General features: G+C 54.1%; 1 protein-coding gene across 1 annotated transcript in view; it reads right to left on the bottom strand.

The window, feature by feature from the left end:
• AKNA (AT-hook transcription factor) overlaps positions 1–23,120 on the bottom strand; it is a 41,284-nt gene that overhangs the window by 6,133 nt on the left and 12,031 nt on the right. The window contains exons 5-18 of the mRNA XM_032865691.1: positions 18,113–18,269; positions 17,263–17,405; positions 14,382–14,441; positions 12,356–12,483; positions 11,691–11,898; positions 10,033–10,187; positions 9,747–9,938; positions 8,673–8,919; positions 7,617–7,723; positions 6,687–6,898; positions 5,066–5,228; positions 1,985–2,161; positions 1,359–1,474; positions 562–708 (exon numbers count right to left, since the gene is read on the bottom strand). Of these exons, the coding sequence (XP_032721582.1) occupies positions 562–708; positions 1,359–1,474; positions 1,985–2,161; positions 5,066–5,228; positions 6,687–6,898; positions 7,617–7,723; positions 8,673–8,919; positions 9,747–9,938; positions 10,033–10,187; positions 11,691–11,898; positions 12,356–12,483; positions 14,382–14,441; positions 17,263–17,405; positions 18,113–18,269 (2,212 nt within the window). The remainder of the gene's footprint in view (positions 1–561; positions 709–1,358; positions 1,475–1,984; positions 2,162–5,065; positions 5,229–6,686; positions 6,899–7,616; positions 7,724–8,672; positions 8,920–9,746; positions 9,939–10,032; positions 10,188–11,690; positions 11,899–12,355; positions 12,484–14,381; positions 14,442–17,262; positions 17,406–18,112; positions 18,270–23,120) is intronic.

Here is a 23,120-nt window from a genome sequence, read left to right on the forward strand (position 1 = left end):
CTGCCCTCGGCCCTATGGATCTGAGGTGAACTGCCGTCCCTCCCAGGCTGCTACGAGTGACAGCCACCTCTGGAATTTACACACCTGATGTCATGGCTCATTTGTTATCGTCTGTTACACAGTCAGATTCCTGGAAGTCAGAGCTATGTCCGTGTTTGTTTTCAGGTTAAGCACTCTGAAATCCTACTCTGTGTCACCAGAAGTCTTACTATGTGCTGGGTGCCTAGTTCAGGAGACACGGGGGCTGATGCCTTGGGGAATCCGACCTGAAGGTGGGCGAGGGGCCAGTGATCTGGTGTCCGCCCTGCACACAGCAGAACCCTCTTTGTGACCGACCAGCTAAAGGGGCTCCCCCAGAAGCCAGCATGGGGTCCAGGGCAGGGAGGCATCAGACTGTTTGCTGGGGGAAAGAATGGACTCACAGAGGAGGCACTCCCCCGCTGCTCCCTGTGTCACAGAATTCACAGAAAAATGCTCATCTTTCAATGGCCCATGGTGAAAGGGGGAAGGCTTCCGTGATGGGGGTCCTCCCCGGGGGTTGGGCCATGCCCCGCAGCCCACCTGTGTACTGGCCCCAGAAGGAGACCCTTTCTGGCCGCCTGGTGCCACCAGCTCTTCTCATTCTGTCCCGAGTGGATTGGGCACTGTCCTCGGTGGCCTGGCTCTTCTCAGAGAACCGCTGGGGGGAGGTTGGCTCAGATTCGGAACCTGGGGTGGGAAAAGAAAGCCATCGAAGGGGGACAGGGGACGTGTCACAGAGCTCAGGGAGAGAGCCAACCCTAACTTGAGGCTCTGGGGCTGAGCTCGGGTTTGATCCTGTGTCTGTCCCTTAGTAACAACCGCTGACACATGGGGATCCCTGACCTTGTGCTGAGCACTGGGCTGGACCCACTGGGCCATGCGTGCACCCTCACGGCAATCCCCGGACGGGAACACTGTTACCACTGCAGTTAGCTGTCCCTTTAACTGCACAGAGCAGGTCAACGCCCGGGCCAAAGTCACACAGCCAAGAAGGAATGAGGTGGGCTGATCCCCACCCCTTGTCCTTCAGGCACTTCCCCTGCACTTCTGGGCTCTGGTGTCTTCATCTGCAGAATGTGGGTGATACGCCCCTCCCCCCTTGCAGCAAAGATGGAACATGAGGACCACACAAAGCCCTTCTAGAAACCCTCACGTGCGTGACATTCCATGGCCATCACTGGAAGTGCACTGTACCTCAGACAACTATGAGGGCCTGAAGAACACACACAGAACCTTCTCCAGGTTCCTTCTAAGGCTACTGCTATGGTCCTTGACCACTGAGCTAACAGGCCCAGACGGGAGCCTCCGGACATCAGTCTGGGCCCGTGCTTACTTACTCAGGGACAGCGGCGGCACCTCCCGAGGCACCGAGGAAGACCTGGCTCGCCGCCTTCCTGCGTGCTCCGCTCGCTCCCCCACTGCGGGCTCAGCAGACAATCTCTCTGTGGATCTACTAGCAAAAAGGAAAGAGAGGAACAATGTCAGCAGATGCAGCTTCATGCAGACTTTCCAGGTGACCAGCAAGCAAGCCAACCCAGAAGGAAGCACGAAAGTCAAAATCAAAGACTCTGAGTCATGCTCACAGAAAGCCTCTGTGACCCTCCGTTTCCTCATCTGTCGTGAGGGGATAAGAACAGCAACTACACGGAGGATTCATGAGACAATGTCCGTGAAAACCTCAACCCAGTGCCCTCCCATAGGAACACTTAGGAACAGATGATCACAGAGGACACGCCGAGGAGCGAGCGAGCAGGTGGACATCTTGGGAATGTCTAGCTCTTGAAGCAGGTGGTGAGTTCAGGTGACACTGTAGACATTTTATGCATTGAATATTACATAGTAAAAAACTGTCCGAGGGGGAAAGGGGTGTCAATCCCCATGTGTGGAGAGCCCCAGAGGCAGCCAAGTCTCCCTCCTGTTGCTGGCCCCAGGGCACAAGGGTGAGCGTTTGGGGGTCACCCACCTGCCATAGTGGGAGCCCCAGGAAACAGAAGCATCTGCGGGCCGGGCCCGGGCCCGGGTGGGGCGGCTGAGGGTGGACACGGGGCGTGTCGGGCTGCCCTGGGCTGGCTGGTGCAGGCTGTCTTCCAGGCGCAGACGGAGCCGGGAGACCTCTTCCTGCAGCTCTCGGATGGCCTGGCTGGGGTGGGGCGGGGGGACAGAAATGAAGAGTGCATATACGATGCCGCAAGCTGCAGCCACCCCGAGGGCTGCTCGGATGCCCCGGGCTTGTCCCTTTCCCAGCCGGCACTGGGTCCAGCTCTGCTGTCGACCGATTTTGCAACTTCCTGGTGTGTCCATTTTTCTTGCTACCTATCTCGACCTCTCTCTGAGCTTGTGTCCCTGCACATTTGGCGGGCAAAGCAGCACATCCTTTGAAGGTCACCCAACCCAGCCCCGCCCCATGCAAGGCCTCTGAGTAGCTTTTCTGAAGAATCAGTGGCCCATTGTCAAGATTGCAGGGAGGGTGCAGAATGATGGTGTTGCTGAAGGTCCACTTTAAAATCTGCCTAACTGGCCTGGGCTGCCCTCTATATTTATTTGATGGAGAGAGAGAGAGAGAGAGCACAAGCAGGGACAGCGGCAGGTAAAGTGAGAAGCAGGGAACCTGCCACGCGGCTCAATCCCAGGACCCCGGGGATCAGGACCCTAGCTGAAGGCAGATGCTTAATCGACTAAGCCACCAGGCGACACCCCCACTCCCCCATCTGTAGAAATGCTAACTAACAGCTCAGGCTGGTTTTCTTCCCACCCTTACTTGGCCATCCGTCCTGGCTTCCCCTGAACATCTCCCACGTTGTTCAAGCCTGTCTGCTGGTGATAGAAGATACTTGGATGTGAGCAGACTGGAAGGGCACAGCGCTCTCGACAAGGCTGCTGTGGTCCCCAGGGGCCCCCAGACACAGACCAGCCTCTTACAGGCAAGTAGCTCAAAGAGGGGCTGGCATCTATGGGGTAAGAACTGTTTGCGTGTCTTTCCAGCCAGCACCCGTATCTCCGGGTCTCATCTGAGACTCTGGCATCACGGCCAACGGGGCTCCCCCACGACCCTGCACATAAACCCCTACACACAATGCGTCGGCGTCCGGGCTCGGCACAGCCTGGGCTGGTGCAGGGGCTCCATCTCCTGTTTGGGCCAGCTTCTGGCGCAGAGCTCCCCTCAGGCTCTTGCTTGGTAGCCCCGGAATGGAGGCAGAGTGTCTGCGGGAGCGGAGAGCTCTCTAACTGGGCCCCAGGCAGTGAGCGTCCAGGGCATTCAGGTCTCCTGGCAATCCCCAGGGAGACCTTTGTTGGGGTTTCCAAGGCCAAGAGCGGGGCGTCGGCAGGAGGGCGGGAGCTCCTGTTACCCGTTCACCCCTGCAACCAGAACTGGAAGGCTACTCTGGGAGGTGAAGGTGGCCCGGTACTCAGAACACTCACTGGGGTGTCGCTTGCCCCCTCTGTGTGTTTCCGGCAGGATCTCAGTCTTGCTGACTTAATTAATGCTTTTGTGACTGAGAGCCTGCTGACATTTCAAGTTCATCCTTCTCTGTCAACTTTTTCCCCTGCTGAGTTCCCCATCTCTGTATCGGCATCCAACTGGCTGGCCAGTCAGAAGTCTGACTCATTCGAGACCCTTCTCCCTCCCTGAATGCCCCCAAAAGTTAACCAACTCGTAAGTCCTGTGGGCTCAATGCTTACGTCTCTTTTCGAACGCACCCCATTCCCACCTATGCCCCATCGTGTCTGTCCTGGGGGAGTGGCTTTCTTGGCAGTCTGCCCGCCTTGCCTCCTCACCCAGCGAGTGGCCAGACAACTCCTTCTAAAACATGAACCTGACCTTCCCACTCTCTTTTAAATCCCCCTCATCGTCCTCAGCTATACCCGTATGCATCTGTGAATATTAAGTGAACTCATTTCTCTGAGCTGAGCCACTATCCAAACCTCTCACCATGGTGTTTGAGGCCCTCTGAGGCCCCCCCAGATCTCCCGGTATCCTTCTTCACTGCTCAGTGCTCATCATAGCACCCACGCTCAGGGACCCAGCTAAAATGAACTGCCTCTACCAAGGTGATGGGCTCTCCCTCACCCACAGGCCTTTGCGCATGCTCTTGTCCCTGCCAGGAACTCTTCTGTCTCTCTAACTTCTGGTTTCTGCTGAGATACCTCCTCCTCCAGGAAGCCCGCCCTGAAGCCTCTGACTGGGCCTGATGTCCTTCGTCTGTGTTCCCACAGTCCTTGGAGCCTCTGCTGCCACTGCACTTAGACTGGCAAGTGTGACAATATGTTTCTTTGTTCATCCTACAAGATGGCGAGATGTCCTAGGCCAAAGGCTGTCTTGTCTGCTATCATATTCTCAAGGGCTGGTGTATCGCTGACCCACAAGCTGGAACTCCTCTGCCAGGGCCACAGGAGACTGCAGCAGGACCCTTATTAAACTCCAGACAGGATGCCCAACGCCAGACCTTCACCCGCCTCTGCAAACAGGGAACATGACAGGCCCATGATGGCACAGGCCCTGAGGCCTCGGATGGGGTCCCAACAGAGCAGCCTTCCCTACATACCTGGGACAGAGACCCCCAATCCAACAAAGGCCTGTGATTGCTTACTGGCCAAAAGCAACTCAAAGGAGAGGCAAGAGGGCTGGCTACCCTACTTTACCACTTCCGTTCAAACAAGCAAGGAACAACTCTTAGTGGGACAATTGTGCTTGGATTAAAAAGAAGAGAATCGAGGACCAGTCGCTCCTCAATTCATACAATGGCAGCACCAACTGCTAAAAATCCACCTCCAGAAAGAGTAGAGTGGCTTGGAAGAGAAATACTAGGGGACAGGGACCGAGGTCTTAGCACCAGAAAGGGGAACCCCTAGGTCATTCCCCACTGGCCAGAAAAGTGTCCTCAAAGTCCACATCAGTGAGGTCCCACGGAGTGGCCCTGAGCTGGGAAGCAGGACACCTGGGTCCGAGGGCCCCCCACACGGCCACCACTGGATATGATTGCTGAGCGAGGCCCTGCCTCCCCTGGGCACCACTGTTCCGTCTCTGTGCTGGTATTAGACTTACTCTCGCCCTGTCCTGGTGAGAAGGAAGGTGCGGGCGCTCTCTGTGGGTCCAGGGGGCAGAGTGGCAGCCGCAGGGGTCAGGGTGGGCGGGGGGCTGATTGTCGCGTTGCGGGGGAGCTGTTCGGAAACCTGCTTTCGCCCCTCGAACTCTGAGCCAGGGACCGCTAGGAGGCAAAAAGAGAGCAAGGTGAGTTGACCCAGAGAGGACCCTCGAAGCACGAATTTCTGCGGGTAGGAGGATACGGGCAAAGAGACAGTGATGGCTAAGTTCATAAGTAAAGTTTCCAATGAGGTCACTGGCCCACTGCTCTCAGAACCCGAAGATGTGGTTTTTGCTAAGAGTCTGGAGAGCAAAGCTGGGCCTGCAGAGCTCTTTCTACCTAGACTTCCCCCCGCCATCCACCATTTCAGCATCGGATGTGAGTCTTTAGGAACATTCCCCTGGAAAGCACTCTTTGCAACTTCATGTGGACCCCCTCACACTCTGCTGTACATCACCATGTGGGTCCGCGTCGGACTCCAGAGCCCCATCTCCTCCTAAAATCAGAGCTACACCTTTGCCTGTGTGCACGCTTCTGGGAGAGTGTTCGAAACTTTAGCCTCTCAAAGGCGTGGGCGACCAGAGGTTAAACACCACTCAAACACCACTCATCTGGCCCCTGCATTTCGAAACAAGGAGACCTTGGAACATCAATCAACAGTATAGAAAGGAACAGACTATTGTTACATGGAACAGTGTAGATCAATCTCCCGAGAAAGGATACGTTAAAAAAAAAAAAAAAAATCCACCCCCAAATCATACGGATCATCCCATTTATAGAACATTCCTGGAATGACAAAATACAGACACCGAGGACAGAGGGGGAGGTCACCAGGAGTTCAGGAGGGCGTGTAGGCAGGAGGGGCAGGGATGTGATGGGTCCATAAAGGGCCAAGAGGAGGGCGTCCTGGTCAAAATCTGCCCCGTGGTTTTGCAGGATGTTTCAATGAGGGGGAACCCAGGTGAAGGGACATGGGAAATCCCTGGATTATTTCTCATAACTACATGCGAAATCCTAATTGATTGAACTTTTAATTAAAGTTTAATTTTAAAAAATTTCAATAATGAGCCTTGGAAAGAGCCTTTGATGGGATGAGGGTGATGGTGGGGGGAGCTGGGATTCTGATCATGCGGTTTGTGGGTCTGTGTTCATTTTGTGAAAATTCATCCATTTTTGTTCTTTCCCGTATGTTTATTGCACTAAAAAGCTTACGTGCATCATTTTAAAGTTAAAAAACTGCAATCACAGGATTTCTAGACACGGGAGCGTTCAGGACACAGTGTTTAGTGAACAGGAGGTTATTAAACACTGAGAGAGTGTCATCCCATTTCCATTTAAAGCGTCTCCAAACACGCACACACTGGCAGAGAGGACAGCCCGTAGGTTCGACACCCGAATGAAGCAGCAACAGTTTTTAGCCTACTTTTTTCTCTTTTCCCTGTGGTTTCAAATATTCCCACCATGAACCTCTAGGATATTTTGTATCCTAAAGGGTAATGCAAGTTTTTTGTTAGTTTGATTTTTCAGTCTACGCCGTGCGGCCATTCCCAGGTTCTGGCCAACCCAGATGCACCCACTCACCCATCTTGGCCACTAGCGTCCGCTCTGCGCGGAGGCTCGGTGCCCGCTGCTGCAGAGGACTGGTCCGGCCCGAGGGTCGCCTCTGGGCTTGGCTCCTGGGTGTGCTGGGTTCCACGGCTCTTCTGGGGACTGGAGGAGCCCTGGTCTGGGGGTGGGAGGCTGCATCCCGAGGCTCAGATGAAGCAAAAGGCTGGGCCAACGTTCCCGCGGTGCTGAGGGAGCGAGGAGGCAGAGACGAGCGGAGATCGCACGGACAGGCCCCGGCCTCCGAGCCCTTCCACACACTAAGCCCATGAGCTCCTGACCTCTGGGACTGAGCAACCCCGCACGCTCAGTGTTTCTGAACGTACAACCGAATTACACATGCATTTCTGTGTCTACGGGAGAGCTGGGCACCTGTTTACCCACAGACGCGAGATTATAAAGCTCACGTTCATTTTTAGCAAATATACACGGAAACAGAATTTTAATCCTTTCTTCCCGGGCAGGTCTCCCGGGGGGCTGCACCAGCGTTTGAAGCTGTCACTCCGCATGGCAGCTCCTCACTGCCCCCTTGCCTGAGACCTTGCCTTGGGGTGCTGTCCCCGTCTCCTTCCCCGTAGTCCCCCTGAATCCCTTTAGTCTTGTCTTCTGCTCACCTCATGCCTCTTCTACGTCTCGTTCCCCATTCACTCATTCATTCGCTTAGTAGATACTTACTCCCCCAGCTGTCGCAGACTGGCTGAGTGACGCTGGGCTAGTCACTTTCCCTCTCTGAACCTTGGTGCCCCTCTATTGATAAGATGGAGGCAAAGAACCTTGGTTGGGGATGGGGTGAGGGTCTGAGAATGCCCAGACCATCGAGCCCTGCTCTGGGCCTCATAGCACTTTGATTCCCAGGCTACCCCTACACATGAGATGCTGATGGGGAAGTGGGGAGTCTTGGGGTACCTGATGTGGGAGAGTCGGTGCTCTGGTGTTTGGGTGAGGGGCGACACTCTGCTGGTTTCTGAGCCCACAAAGCCACTGTCTGTCTCTGGGGACGCCATCCAGGGCTCCTGAAAGAGGCGGTGTCCCTTTAAGTCTGAGCAATGTGTCTGAGGCAAGCTAGGAAGCCCTTCCCCGGTCCTGGCCTGGGCCTCACATTCCAGAGGCTCACAGGCTGGGAGGCTGGCCCAGCTCCCAGCAGCCAGGCCCCATGTGTGAGCGTCCTCAGGCGCTGGGGACCAGCATCAGGCCAACAGCAGGGACTCCCCGCCGCTACCCTGAGCGAGTCCCGCTTCCCTGAGGCCCTCGGCAGAGATCCTGTGCCAGCTATCCTAAGCTGAGGAAGAAGGGAAGGAGAAAGCCTTCTCATCCTGGAGATGGGATTCGCACTTCCACATGTCTTCCGGCTGGGGCCTGCAACGCCATGGTCCTGTCTGACTGCAGAAATGCCCCGGGCCAATGACTCGGGAGAATAAAACTCATCCACCGTGCACCCCTCCTCGATACCAGGTCTAATGGAATCATGGGGAACGCAAATAGGCGACACAGGTGCCTGCCCTCAACGAGTTCACGGTCTAGTGCCGATTTCTTACGACGAGGCCAGGATTGTAGGTGTGCATGTGTGCGTGTATGTGTGTGTGTGTGTGTGTGTACAGGTATCTATATGCACTGTTCTATGGGAGGAACCATAGCGTGACATTTCCATAGGGATCTGTGACTCCTGCGACAGTTTAAAAATTGCTGGTCTAATGTCACCAATAGGCCACGGAGTCAAGGACTCCCCCCGATCTGTGCTCAGCAGGCTCAGAGAAATACAGACAATGGGCTCCAAGCTCTTGGAGGACAAGCAAGAGTTCCTGGCAGGGGTGCAGGGGTAGGGGAAGTGACGGGGCATAAGCCCTGGATGTTGGGCAGAGCCGTAACTGGCAGGGACGGAAAGAGCAGGCATGCTGGAAGGGTGTGAGCAAAGGCACGGGGGCAGAAATCTCTGGGAGATCCATGCCCCATGGACATGCTTACCTCTGGAGGGGACCCCCCAGCTTGGCGCAGAGACTTCTGTGGAAGGTGCTCAGAGATGCCGCTTCCCTCTAAGCTGGTCAGACTGCTCCGGTGCGATCCCGCGGTCTTGGTGCCCTGAGGGTGAGGTGGCCTGCTCGGGCCTGGAGAAGCTGCCATGGCTTTGTCCGAGCCCTGGAGGTACCCATTTCTGGCCGCGGATGCATGGATGCCTGCCGACTTCACGGACCCCATCTGCTCTGCCGTCTCCCTGGTGGGGAGGAGGAGAGACATACCAACTCTGAGCCCTTTCCTGGGAGCCACAAAGCCCAGGACACAAGCTCTGGAGCCAGACGCCCCCAGCTGCCCACCCTGGTTGTTGTCATCTTCTAGCTGTGTGACCTTGGGCAGGGCACCACCCCTCTCTGAACTTTACTTTTCTCCCATGTCCAGTGGGGATGGCCAGCAAATCCCACCCAATGCACCACAGAGGCAACAGTGTGGAAACAAATGAGCTACAGTATCATTTCACAGGCTCCGGGAACCCCCTTCTATCTTCCCTACCTCAGCCCCTTCCAGAAACTTCAATCTCCTCAAAGGCTTATGTCATCGTTAGAAACGGAAGATCAGTATTTAATGTGACAAAAACAAAATAACTTTAGCCATAAAAAGAAGACACACAAAAACAGTATTTTTCTATTCTTGACAGAGTCTGTCATCTGCCCAAGGCTCTGGGCCTGGGGCCTGCTCACGGGTTCTGTCTCCTTCTTTCTCTCCTTTTTCTTAAAAGAAGATCAAGAGAGGCACTGAAGAGAGAATGGCTCTGAAGCCTCCCGGACAAATCTGGAAGGTGTGAGACTGAGAAGGAGAGGGACAGTACCTATTGCGGCTTCTGTCCTACCAGAAACCGTGTCCACCCCACCCCAAGTCCCCGCTCGTGTTCTTGGTGGTGTATCCATCCCACAGCTTGGGGAGAAGCAAGAACAGGTCAGGAAAGACATGGCTAAGCCGTGAAGAGCCGCTCACTCTCTAGGACCATGGCCACGCCTGTGGTTCCAGAGTTGGTTTCAGGGACAAGACGGGGGTTCACAGACATACGTGACAGGGGCCCCGTGACGTCGTTTGTCCAGGGCTGGGAGCCGCCTTATGGGGATCCTGGTGGCCTTGGAGTTTCCTAGAGCTGGAGCTGGCCCATCAACTTCCACTCTATGGCCTTGCCCGTCCTCCTCCTCCTCCTCCTCGTCGTCCTCTATCCTCACGGCTTCTGGGAGGGACGTCGTGCTGAGATACCTGCGAAACCCAGAGGAGCATGACTTCTGCCCAGCAAGGCCAAGCACCATCCCGTCGTGGGGCCGGATGCCCTGGCCCCCCTCCTGGTACTCACCGCTCCAGGAGGCCACGGAGACCCTGCTCCACCTCCAGCTCCTCATGCCTGAGTGGGGCCGAAAGGCCCAAGGGCCTGTTCCCCTCACTGCTCACAGGGCTAAGCTCCACATTCACGGTTGAAGCATAGGGGCCCATGCTGCTGGCGGCAGCAGGCTGCGCAGTGAAGAGACAGACATTCAGCAGATAACAGACACTACTCAGTGACCTACCTTCTACGAGGCTCATGTTGGGGGCTGAAAAGTAATAGCTGAGCCTCAAAAACCATGTCACCCTTTCCTGTGTGGGCAGAGCGCAGGGAGCGGACGGGGCAATCTTTAGCACTGACGCCATTCACGGACACCTACTCCCCGCCAGGCTCCACTCAGGCAGCACTTCTCGGTAAGCCCAGCAGGGATGGCTATCACTGCCCATTTCACAGACAGGAAACTGAGGCTCAAATGATTTGCCCAAACTTCCAACAGAAGCGAGGACAGAGCTGAGATTTGAGCCCAGATTTCCCGCCAGAAGCATCTCTCCCGGCCAGCTCCATTCCAGTATGGACACTGAACCCCCAAAACACCTCCCGGGTGGGAGCATGGGAGCCCCTGAAGAGGACACACTCGGGTTTTCATCCACTGGGTGCATGAGGCAGCACTGGGGAGAGCTTTCCCCAGTGGGAGAGCTTCCCCCACATCCCTGAGCCGCCAAGAGCTCCCCCCATCACGGGTATCTCAAAAGCACCTCGCCCTCTGGCAGCCCCCACCTCACCTGCCACGCTGTCCTTTCTCCTGCTCCGTCCCCAACACACATGCCTGTGCAGCAAGGGCAGCAAGATCTAGAGACTCCCCTGCTATCCCCTCACTCTGCTCAACTACATGCCATGCAAACAGTGGTATCTCCCAGGGGCTTGTGATGTTGGCCCTCCAGAGAGACTTCTACAAAGTGCCTTCTGTGCAGGGCCCTTGTCTAGTGTCTCCTGATCTGTGAATAGTCTCCTGGGGTGATCAGTCCCCTGGGACGCAGGAAACCACGCTCTCCCCCGCCCTTCCCCTCACTCCCATGGCACGTCCAGGCAAGTGGGTCTTCTATGCCTCTGTCAGGTCCACGCATCTCTCCATCTGCCCTGCCTCCTGCCCCACCTACCTGCATACCCTCTTTTAATACCACTTGCTGAAAAACCCCCCAAGAGTTTTAAGGCCAAGACTTTAGCCCTGACATCATGGGTCTCCTGACTGCCTCTCTAGCCACAGCTCTCAGACAACTGCCTCTTCACATTCCGTACTCTAACCACAGGGCCTCTGCACAGGCTGCTTCCCCAGCTGCATGACTTCTCTTCTTCTGCATGAAGGAATTCCCACTCACCTTCAGATCCCATTAAAACATTTCTTCCTCAAGGAGAGTTTCTCCTGCCCTATAACCTCAGTCATGTTACCCTGTTACCTCCCCTGGAGCCCCATAATTCTTCTTTGGAGCCCTGAACAAAACAGAATTAGTCCCGCTAGACAGAAAACTCCATGAGGGTAGAGGGCACCCGTTTCTGTTGGTTTCTCACTGAATTTCCATCATGTACCGGGGCCACTGGCATTTGGTGCCTACTTCGCAAGTATGTAGGGAAGAAATCAATTTAATGGAGAAGAGGAGGAGGGGATGGGCCAGTACAGCTGGGCACAGAGGTACCTGAGGGCAGAGGGTCTGGACGGTGGCAGTGGGGGCTTGTCCTGAAGGAGAAGGCAGGCCTGCTGGCTGGCATGGGGAGGGCGAGGCTGGGAGGCTGTCCGGAGGGGAGTCTGACCCGACTCGCCCAGGCTCCTGCTGGTTCTGGTCCATGTGGTCCTTCAGCTCTTCCAGGCGAATTCCCAGCTGGAATATCTCCTCCTCAAGCTCCCTGCAAAGGGCAGACACCAGCACCCGGAGCCTGTTACAGCAGCCACATCGGGCAGGGCGCAAGGCCGTGTTTCAGAGCACAGACCCCAGAGAATGCCCACGGAGGGTCCATTCAGCGTCCTAATTTGAATGACATGGAGAACTCGACAAAACAAGGTGAAAAGGGACTCCACTGGGAACCAGGAGGCCTCTGCCACCAGCAGCCTTTGGGACCTTGAGTCAATCCCTTCCCCCTCTGGCCTCAGGTCCCCACTCTGATGAGTGCTTTCAGGTTTCATATCCAAGGTCATGTCTCACTGCAGTGAGTCCAAAAGGACACAGGTCTTAGCCTTCAGGCTGGATATGATGCTAACCGGGGTAGGAGTTCTCCCTGTGCTTGTAGGGGATGCATGTATGAGATCGAAATGTGCCCTTCCTGGCGACCAAGGGAACCAGGGGCCTCCCTCCCCAGCAGGTACCTGCCAGGATCGAATTTTCCAGGCATCCCCTGGGATCCGGCAATCTGCTGGGCCAGCGGCTGCTCCCTGCAGGCCTTCAGGTACTCCTCTTCCAGGGCTGCGTGGGCAGCCTTTAGGCGCTGGAACACCTGTGACCAGACCAGACTGAGAGGACTGAGCGCCCAGGCCCCCTGGGCTCGGACCCTGCAATGCAGCGCAGGAGACAGCTCATGGCAGGGCCGGGGATGGATGGAGACCCGTCCTCTGGGCCTCCAAGTTGCTGGAAGGCTAGGGTTAGGACGTGGTCTAGCTCTCTGCCGTCAGACTAGCAAGACAGAGCACGGCTTAGAGTCTTGGGACCAGCTCCAGGGAGCACCAGTCTCTCCTGGGAAGAGCTGCTAGAGCTCTGATGTTCCCTGAAGCTCCTGGTGTCAGATGTGCCATCACGCTGTCCCCATAAGGACCTAGTTCTTGAGAGACCATGGATCCTCAGGCTTCTTCTCAAAACTGCGGATCTGGGAACGAGTCACTCTGTTCCCAAATCCTCATAGACGCATGACAGATGATCTTATCACCATCATACCAGGGAAAACAGGAGCTAAAGCTGAATCGCTGTGCATTATTCATTTAATTTCCAACATAATCCTAACAAGAGGGGTCGTTTATCATCTTCATTTAAAGAGGAGGAACTGAGGCACAGAGAGGTTACTGAAATTAGTAAAGGTCACACAGTGAGTGAGCAAGGTGGGATCGGGATTTGAACCCGGGTCCTCTAGCTCTAGAGCTCATGGGTCTAGCAGTGACGCTAGGCCTCCATAGCAAATGTGGTGATAGCTCACAGACGGCTAAGACCGTGGGAGGTCGGATCATCATCCCTGCCTTATTCTCATCCCCATCCCACTCATTCTATGCAGATGGCAGACAGAGTTCAAGGGCAACCTAGAGTCTAGTTCCTGCGCAAGCATGATCTTCCAACAGCTCCTGATCTCCTCCGATATGGGGGAATGAAGATAGAGGGGAAGAAAGGGAATGGTTTTTGATGTTCAAGGTCCTTGGTCATCCTTTCAATGAGATAATATAACACATGGCACACATTTTGCAATTGGAAAACAGATGATGTCTACAGGCTAACACAGTCATTGGGAACATAGTAATAACACAGTGAAAATACAGTTGTTGTTGTTGTTGTTTTTTTAACAAACCAAGTGTGTTGCATTTGCCCCTCTCCATCCCATCTGAGCTCTTCTCTCCACCCTGCTCTGTGCCTCCATTGACATCTGGCCTCCCCACCTGCTGGCTCCCCATGGGTCTGTGCAGCCCCTATGGGAGAGAACAGCCAGTCCTTGGGCTTCCCTGTTCCTTGACAGATCCCCGGACGCTGCCCACAGTCCTGCTCACAGCCCTACATCGACCCCCTCACTCCCAGCTCTGAGAGCTCCCCTGCTCCTTCCCAGGACCCTGGCTGAGGCAGCAGAAACCTAGATTTTATATATGACTACAGTTTATCTAGAAATACCAAAGTCCAAAGGAAAGAAGCCAATAATGGTTAGAAGAAGGTGCTTCTCCCCTTTCCCCCTTGGTTTTCTAATATTGGGCAATTACTTTGATAAGAAAGGTAAGTAAAGAGAAAGTCTGCTGCTGGTGGCTGAGAAGCTGCATTGTCAGGGGGAAGCAGTCCAGGCCAGTGAGGACCACCTTGGCCTTGGGAGTCAGACGGACCTGGGTCTGGGCTCTGCTGCCTACTAGCTGTGTGGCCTTCTCCATTCCATTCCAGTTAAATGGGGGTGATGACTCTAACTGCCTTACCGGCTTTCTATGAGAAAATGAAGCCACCTGTGTCCGAGGCTCACCACAGTGCCTGGCACACCATCGTCACGGCTAAGGAGCGGGAATCCTGTGCTATCATGATCGTGATCCTGGCAAGCTAGGCAGCGGCTATCTGCTCTCAAAGGAGACAGTGAGTCTGGGATTCTCTGGCCTGTCCTGTGGCAGACGAGGCTTCAGAGACTCGGTTGTGGGAGACGAAGTCTCCTGCGGTGGGTGGTACCTTGAGTTGGTCCTGGGCTGTCAGACGTCCCGCCTGTATCAGTCCCTCAAAGGACTCCACCTGGACGTTGGGAGGACAGGAGACACGCTCCGTTAGTCCAGACCCTGGAAGATGGGTCCCACAGCCCCTCACCCCACACTTAGTCACAGTTATACACTGGCACCAGGAACTGGGTCCCGCCTCAGGATGTGGGTTTTCTGCCAAGCACGGGAAGGCGGATGCCGGTCACTGACTCCACCATGGGCCTCGACCCTGGCAGCCTTTGAAAATATCAAAGTGGAGCCTCCCAGAATTTATCCAGAGCAAAGCACACTCACTCATGTGCATGAAGGCCTATGAGACAGGAGTGTTCACTATAGCATAACTGGGGGGCAATGGGAAACCCTCTAAAAGCCCATGCGTGGAATAGTATGCAGCCATCAAGAGGAGGAAAGGTATGTGCACCTGTTCCTCTGTAAGGAAAGACCTACTTTTCAGTGTCAAATCAAGGGACAGGCCAGTCTTTTTAATATGCTACCATTTGTATAAACTATCGAGAGAATAAAAAAGGAAAAATATAAATACATTTGCCTATATATTCTAGACAACCTCTAGAAGGATGCAAGAAACTGAAACCATTCATTGCTTCTGGGGCAGAGAACTGGGTGGCGGGGACGGGGTGGGGGACAGGGATGGCAGGAAGCATTTTTCCTATATGCATCTTTTGAGCTTTGAACAAAGTGAATTCATTGCCTACCCAGAAAGAGTCAACTTCGGGGTATTTAAAAAGTCAGGGTATAGCATAGCATACATACTTAAGTGACCATTTCTATAAACACGCGTGTGTGTGTTGAACATTTTTGCACAAAACAGAAGGGCAAGTACAGAAAAACAGACTTTTCACTGCATATGTCCTCTGTACCATGTGAGGGACTTTACGGTGGGCATCTATTATCGTTACCAAAAAATTTTTCACTAGGAAAGAAAGGGCAAAGGCGATTTGGGGCTTTCTGGGATTTCTAGGAAAGCTTCAGTTTAGTGCAAAATTGTAATATAGAAATTTAGTTTTCTAAGATTTTATTTACTTATCTGACAGAGAGAGACACACACACACATGCAGCAAAAGAGGGAACACAAGCAGGGGAAGTGTGAGAGGGAGAAGCAGGCTTCCCAATGAACAGGGAGCCTGATTCGGGGCTCGATCCCAGACCTGGGATCATGACCTGAGCCGAAGGAAGAGGCTTAATGACTGAGTCACTCAGGAGCCCTAATTTAGAAATCTATATAATACAATGATGTTCCATAACTTCTCTATATAAAATAGAAATGCAATGCAAGGTACATATGTAATTTAAAATTTTCAGTAAAATAAAATTTTCTAGTAGCCATATTTAAAATGTAAAAAAAGGAACAGGTAAATTAATAAAATATTTTATGATCCTAAACCATTATTGTGACATGTAATCAATGCAAAAAATTACTAATGAGGTATTTTATATTCTCTTGTTGCATTAAGTCTTTGAGATCCATCGCTTTCCACCGATAGAACATCTCAGTTTGGACCGGCCAGAGGTCAAGTACTCAGGAGCCACCTGACCCGTGGCTCTCGTTCAAACAATGCGGGTGCCCCCGCTCCTGCTCAGTGTGATGGCCTTGGCTTTGCTTTATCACACACAGGACAAGAAGCCACATCCCTCTAGGGACGGGACTCAGAACGATGGTGATTACACAGGATGAAGTGCTTTCTCATGTCACTGCCATACACGTGTGAAGACATTCTGCTCAGGGAAAGAAGCCAGACACAAAAGGATGATTATGATAGGACTCTATTTATATGACATGTCCAGAAGAGGCAAACCCATGGAGACAGAAAGTAGGTGAGCAGCTCCCAGGGGCAGGGGCTGGGGGAATGGGGAACGACCCCTTCATGGACCTGCGGGCTCTGACTAGGTGCCGAACATGTTCGAAAGACGACCACGGGGACGGCTGTATGACTGTGAATATAATAAAACCCACCGAAGCATTACCTTTAAAGGTGTAAATTGTGTGACATGTGAATTCTATCTTCCCAGTAAAACACTTACAAAACTAACTAACTAACTAACTAAATAGATAAATAAATAAAGGCATGGTGATATTACTCTGAAGGAATTATTTTATGGACATGGCAATATATGTAACTGTTGCATTTCCCTTTTTGCATGGACAGCCAGGAACCTCAAAGCCAAACATAGACCTGTTAAAGCATTCAGGGTCCAAATGGACATTTAGTTTATTAATTTTACACTAAGTTCCCTCTAGTTCTTTCTACCCTTCCTTTCCCTTTGCCCCCAGTTTCCTTACTTTCATCTTCAGAAGTTGGTTATAATACAAGTATTTTCTCAGCCACTTTAAAGCCCTTTGGGCAGAAGGCCAAGTGTATGGTTATAAATAGTGCTACGAACAACTCAGTTACTTGGACTCTTTGGTGAAAATATAAAAGCCCTTTGAGAAGAGACTGAGAATGGATGTCTGTAATGAATGAACTAAGAAAGCAGGAACATTTATCCTGAAGAGGAACAGGTAGAGTGGAGTTCTGCTATCCTTCCAGAATCCTGGAAGGGCTCAAAGTCTCCCCTGGGAAGGGGACCCAAGAGATACCTTCAAGCACAAGTGGAGGGAGTGTGATGAGACCCGACACCAAAAACGGGAGGGAACCCAGTGCTGAGTGACAAGGACGGGGCTCTAGCCCAAGTGGTCTCCAAGTGCAGGGAGAGGCGCACGTTTTGGGGATGGCCCATTTACCGCCCCCAGGGGAGGAACAAGGGAGCCCTGTGGAGAGCTTCTCACTCAAGCAGGCAGACACCCTGCTTTCTCCAGGTGAGTTGTGTTTCCCATGGGCAAAGCTGGAGATCCCCCTCACCTTGGCCATGAACCGGCGGGCCTGAGAGGCCAACTCCCGGGTCTGCTCTGCTGAGGGCTGGTCCTGGGTGATGCCTGGGTTCTCCAGAAGCCACGCTGGGGCAGACGAGGACGGGCTCAGGTCTCCTTGAGCAGACGGCCACCCTGGAATGCACAACCACTCAATGCTGGGGCCCAGAACAGTCCCTCCTGGGCCAGAGGGACTCACAGCCAACCTCAGAACCACACCTGCCATCATCTAGCTCCAACCATCATCTCGTGATCACACTATCCTCACGGGCTCTAGGATGCGGGAGGGCAGTGTAGTTCCAGGTACGGGGGAAGAACAAGGTCTGGATCTGCCCTAGATCTCACAGCTGGGGCCCAGAGAGGCCTCTGGTTTCCCAGTCAGTGGTTCAGGCTCTAACTCAGACAGACACCAGTTCACATCCCCACTGTCCCCTTCCTGCTGTGGCAGTGTGACCTTCAGCATGACCTCGCCTCTCTGAGCCTTGGTCTCCTTGACTCTCATTGGGGCCAATGTGAAGAATAACTGGGATCACGCATGGCAAGCCTTGGCACAGAGCCCAGCCCCAACGTGGGCTCCAGAGTGACAGGGCTCTCTGCAGCAGGGGGTCCAAGGTCACCCAATGCCAAGGGCACAGCAGAGCTTTCCCCAGGCTGCTCTGGCTCTAGGGAAGACACTTCCCACATCTGCATCTGACCTCTTCAAGTCAAAGGTCCCAGAGAAGGGTCTTGCCTCCCTCCCTGGCCTGACCTGAAGCCAGTGTCACCCCAAGGGGAACTAAGTGCCCCCAGAGCAGAGTCACAGGCAGAAGGCCCTCCAGCCCCACTGCATCTCCCACACTCACCTGAGGCCCCAGGGATCTGTGGGGCTTCGGCAGGGCCCAACCACCGCAGCACAGAGTGGGGTTGTGGGATGGTGAAGGACAAGACCTTGGTCCCCTGGGGCACCGTCCCTGTGTGGATGCTGTGGCTGGGCTGGGGCGGGTCCGAGTACAGGTTCACCTGTCCGGGAGGGGAGGCATGAGCAGAGTCAAGTCAGGGTTGGGGCAAACTCCTCAACAGGCCTCCCTTCACTCATACTCTCACTTAGGCACTCACAAACGTGCCTTGTAATAATTACTGCTACCTTTAGTGGAGCCCTTGGGTGGGGGCCAAACACAGGGCCAAGGACTTACAGGCCCTTCCATCCTCTGTTCATGGCAGTCCTGAAGGGGAGACCGGGCAAGGACTATCATCTCCATTTTACAGAAGAGGAAACTGAGACTCTGGTTAACTCACTCAAAATCTCCAGCTGGAAATCCTTGGGCTGAGACTATAACCCTGCCATGACCCTAAAGAACTCTGGTTTCCCAGATTAATCATTTTTACTAATATTTGTTACCATAATTTACAATGTAACTACAATTATAATTAATATGGCATTTCACATTTAGCAAGTATATTACAATTATATATTATTAATAAAAACATTTTTAATCATAAGTATCCCATTGATAATAATGACAATTAATGACTGTCTGAATGAGTGAGTAATCCAACACATGCACGAGGTCCTCTCTCAGCCGTGGCAGGTCTCCGTCATCTGAGGGTGGATTTCACATGGTAAACAGACCAGTGCGTGAGGGAGAAGTCTGGAATCGGGCCGACGGCCAAGCAGGTCCGTGTGAAGCACAAGATCAGAGGAGACCCAGGAACGGATGGTGGGCCAGTGCAGGGCTGGGCAGCTACGGTCTGTTTTGGTGAATTACGTTCTAGCAGACACAGCTGTGCTTGCTTATGTGTCATCTAGGGCCTTTCATGCTACCACAGTGGCCGTGAGTCGCTACCACAGAGACTGTATGGCCCACAAAGCTGAAAATATTCACCTGTGGGCTTTGCCACTGGCCACTCTGAGTCCTACAACAGGCGATTTAACAGACTTCTCTTTGCGCAGAGTGACTGCTCAATAACCATAAGCCACTACCCTCATATTTGTCCTCACCATTATGACTGCTGTTCCCATCATTACACATCACCCTCACTACCATCATCACCACCATCACTACCACCAGTATCACCCTTATCACCATCACCATCATCACCATCATCAACAGCACCACGATCACTATCATTATCACCATCACCACCATCACCATCACCACCACAATCACCATCATCATCACCATCATGATCATCACCATCACCACCACTATCACCATCACAATCATCACCATCACTACCATCATCACCATCACCATGATCTCCATCACCACCACCACCACCACCACCACCATTCTCTCCATTATCATCACAATTGTTATTTATGGGGCCATCATGGAGGCAGGTCCCTGGAAAAGCTCTTTCCCTGTGGTGCCTCAGTGCCTCCCAGCTGGTCAGACAGCTTATCTTACTGCTCCCTGCTGCCCCAGGGTCAGGCGTGGGCAGTTTAGGGTACACGTCTGATACACGGAGCTCCCTAGCCCCCAGGCAGGCAGCCTCTCCCTGCTTAAGCTGCTCTTCACGTCCTGGCTGTGGCACAAAAATCTACTCCAAAGTGAGGGACAATAGCCCAGCACAGCCTGGCCCCCATTGCCTCCCCCTCCTTCAGACCCAGCATCTGATGAGAACAAAGCTGGATTTTAATAATCCTCTCTGCCATCTGCTCAGACCCGCCTGTGGGGGCTTTCCCACTAGCACCCCTTTCCTCCCAGGGTGACCCAAATCTGGGGAAGGCCCAGGACCCCACCCTACCCCTCCCCCAGCTTCAGGCCCAGCCTACCCAGGCCCAACCTGGGGAGAAACAGGAACAGGAACCATTTCAGCAGAGGGGCCAAAAGCCCTTGCAGAGGCCTGGGAAGGTGGAGCTGGGGGGTGAGTGTGGGTAATTTGAAGTTGCTCTGGGGCCCGCCCTCTCCGGATCTGTCTCTGGACACAGCCACCACCCACCCCAGTGCCCCAGGGCACCCGTTTCAAGCCTGGGTGTCCCGTGGAGCTCCCTGAGGCCGAATTAGCTCCTTCAGGGGGGGTTAATCAGTGAACAGTAGACCAGCAACTGTGGGAAACAGGGGGTTAAATAATGGACTAGTCTTTGCACAGATGGGTTTCTCACAGCCTTTAAAATGCTAATGTGCTTTATGAATGGGGCAAGGAGGGGAGGGGGGAGTAGAGAGAAGAGGAAATATTCCCCCCACTCCTCTGAAGACTAATCTCCGTGCTCCCGCCCCCCACCTCCATCAGGGGCTCCTGGACCAGCCAGGTCAGCGGAACACACATTTTAGTAAGGGCAGTTTTATGTCAACCACCCCCCCCCAACTCTTTCTAGGGTAGTGTCTGGTCTCCTCAGCTCCTCCAGATGCCCCTGAAGCTGAGCGCAGGGACAGCAGCTGGGGGGAGGTGACAGTGTGGCAGCAAATCAGTGAGATCACCATCAACTCTGGCCCTGAGCTGTGGGAGGGAAGAGAGTCTGGCAGAGACTCAGGACCAGCACCGCCTCCCTGCCCTACCCCCAGTCCAGTTTCAGGGGTGTCCCCAGGCCAGGCCTTGGGACTCCCTGCCAGCCTCCCCAGCTGTAGGGACCATTGCCTAGTCTGGTTCTGCTAGAGAAGGTGGGGTTAATAGTGGGCTCACGAGCCATACTGCTGGGCTCGAGCCCCAGTTCCGGCACCTGCTGGTTGGGCGATGGGCAAATATTCTTATCTGCCCCGTGCCTCAGTTTCCCCAGTGGTAAATAACTCAGGACAGCGTTCCGTAAACATCTCTGTATCACTGCTGTTATCATCACTATTAACATCGTCATTCTGCCTTGTCCCTGTGCCTCCGCCACATGCCCAGCCCAGGATCCCAAATCCTGCCCACCCAGGCATGGGGAGAAGAGCACCCACTCTGGAATCAGGCAGACATAGGTTTAATCTCCAACTTTAAATCCCTTCCCAGCTGAGGGGTTGAACAAACCACGGCCTGGCTGTGCCTCAGTTTTCTCTTGTGTGGATCAAAGGAGATGACCCTGGTAATACTTAGCCAGGGGCCTGGTGTCTTTTTACCACTTAGTACCTGCCGGTCCCTTTCCCCCAGGTCTCCACCCATCGCTGCCCACCCACTGCTGGCCTGCTTGGTTCCCTCCCACGTGGGTCCACCCCTTCCCCTTGGGCTCTGAGCAGATAGGGGGTGGCACTGAGCAGGTCCCTGGGGGGTTCACTCCCACCAGGTTAGTCTGAAGGAGCAGTAAGACTTCTGTCTCCACCAACCAGCCTCCCTGGCAAGGGCTCTGAGCTGGAAGCAACACCGCAGTCTCCCTATGTCTTCAGGGTAGAGTCTACAGAGCTGGGGACAGGGTGAAAAGCCCAGCTGGGAAGCCAGGACCCCTCCCCCCGGACCCGGTGGGACTGTGCCAGTCCCTCCCCAGCTGGGCTCCATGTCCTCTTGAGCCCACCGGGACAGTAAGCCCTGCCTGTATGGCCGCACCAGGGCAGCTGTGAGACTAGGGGACTGGGAGAGAATCATCCTGCTTCTGGAAGAGGCTAGCTGACCCATGCTCACCATTCTCTTGAGGAGCACCCCCAAACTAAGGAGTCATTCTTCAAGAAAGTCAGAGTGGGTGAGCTGGTACTGAACCATTCCTAGCCTCTCCCATCTTCCCTCCTAAGCTCCTCTCACAAATAAGAGATGGGTCTGGGTATCAGTTGGGACAAGGTGACCGTCCATGGGGAGACTTCGGGTCCCCACCGGGTTGTGCTCCCATGGTGTCCACGCCTGCCCACGCCTGCACGGTGCTTGGCGCACATGGGCGCCCAATAAACACCTTCATATTAATAATATTCAAAAGAAGAATCGTCCCCATGTCTTTGGAAGTATTTGCCAGGGTCTGGTATGCGAATTCCATACACTGACTCACTCTCTAAACTGAGTAAAGGAGGAAGCAAGGAGAAGAGGGACGGAGGAGGTGCTCCAAGGTCCTGCCCCTGACCTTGAACTCTGACAGCCTCTGCTGCTGCTGGGGACCCAAGTCCCAATTTGTTAGATGGGGGAGCTGCGAGTTCGGATTTAATGGCCGGTTCCTTTCTCCACGGAGCTTCTAGGAGTCTGCAGCCATGTGCACATGGTTCCCCAGGGAGGACGCCTCACCATGCCCCACCTAGGTCTCCCCAACTCCCCTGCCCTTCCAACCCGCCTCTGGCTCCGTGCTTCATGCAGCTGTAAGGAGCCTTAAGACATTAGGCGGGACACACCAGCTCCCAGGAGGAAGGTCTGATTAACCCCCTTTTGCCTGAAGGCGGCCAGGATGGAAGGGATCTACCTGGTCCAGACAGGTGTGGGGACTCAGGAGAACTGCTCCCAGAACAGGACCTCCATTTTCTTATCAGGGCTGCCTCAGACACACGTCACAGAAGTGCCTCTGGAGGCTTGAGACTAACCTGTGGCAGGGGAGGGGTCCTGGAGCGTGACAGGGACAGGCCAGGTGGGGGCCCTGAGACAGCAGGCAAGGGTGAGGGAAGGTCTGCCTCTCCACCCCTCAGCTCCCAGCCCCTCCTCCACTGTGGCCTGATGGGGCAAGAGGGGGGCAGGGGAAGCAGGAAGCCACCAGGGGCAGCGACAGGCCCCACTTCCTGCCTCAGCCCCAGAAAGGGGAAGGTCCCAAGTGAGAATTCACAGCCTCCTCCCCAGGCAGGGTGCGGGCTGAGCAGGATGGGTGTGGATGGATTTCCCCCTCCTCACTTGCTCTGCTACACACTGGACATTCAATCAGTGGGGGAGCATGAGTGAGCATGAACCATTCTGGAAGGATCAGACCTAAGAAATAAGCTCCAGGAGCTGAGCAGAAACTCCGTGCTACTCCCTTGAGGTTCAGAGAGCCCAAGAAACTTGTGCGGGGTCACA

Source organism: Lontra canadensis, unplaced genomic scaffold (genome assembly GCF_010015895.1).
Source record: "Lontra canadensis isolate GAN:19392208 unplaced genomic scaffold, GSC_riverotter_1.0 scaffold30, whole genome shotgun sequence".
NCBI lineage: Eukaryota > Metazoa > Chordata > Mammalia > Carnivora > Mustelidae > Lontra > Lontra canadensis.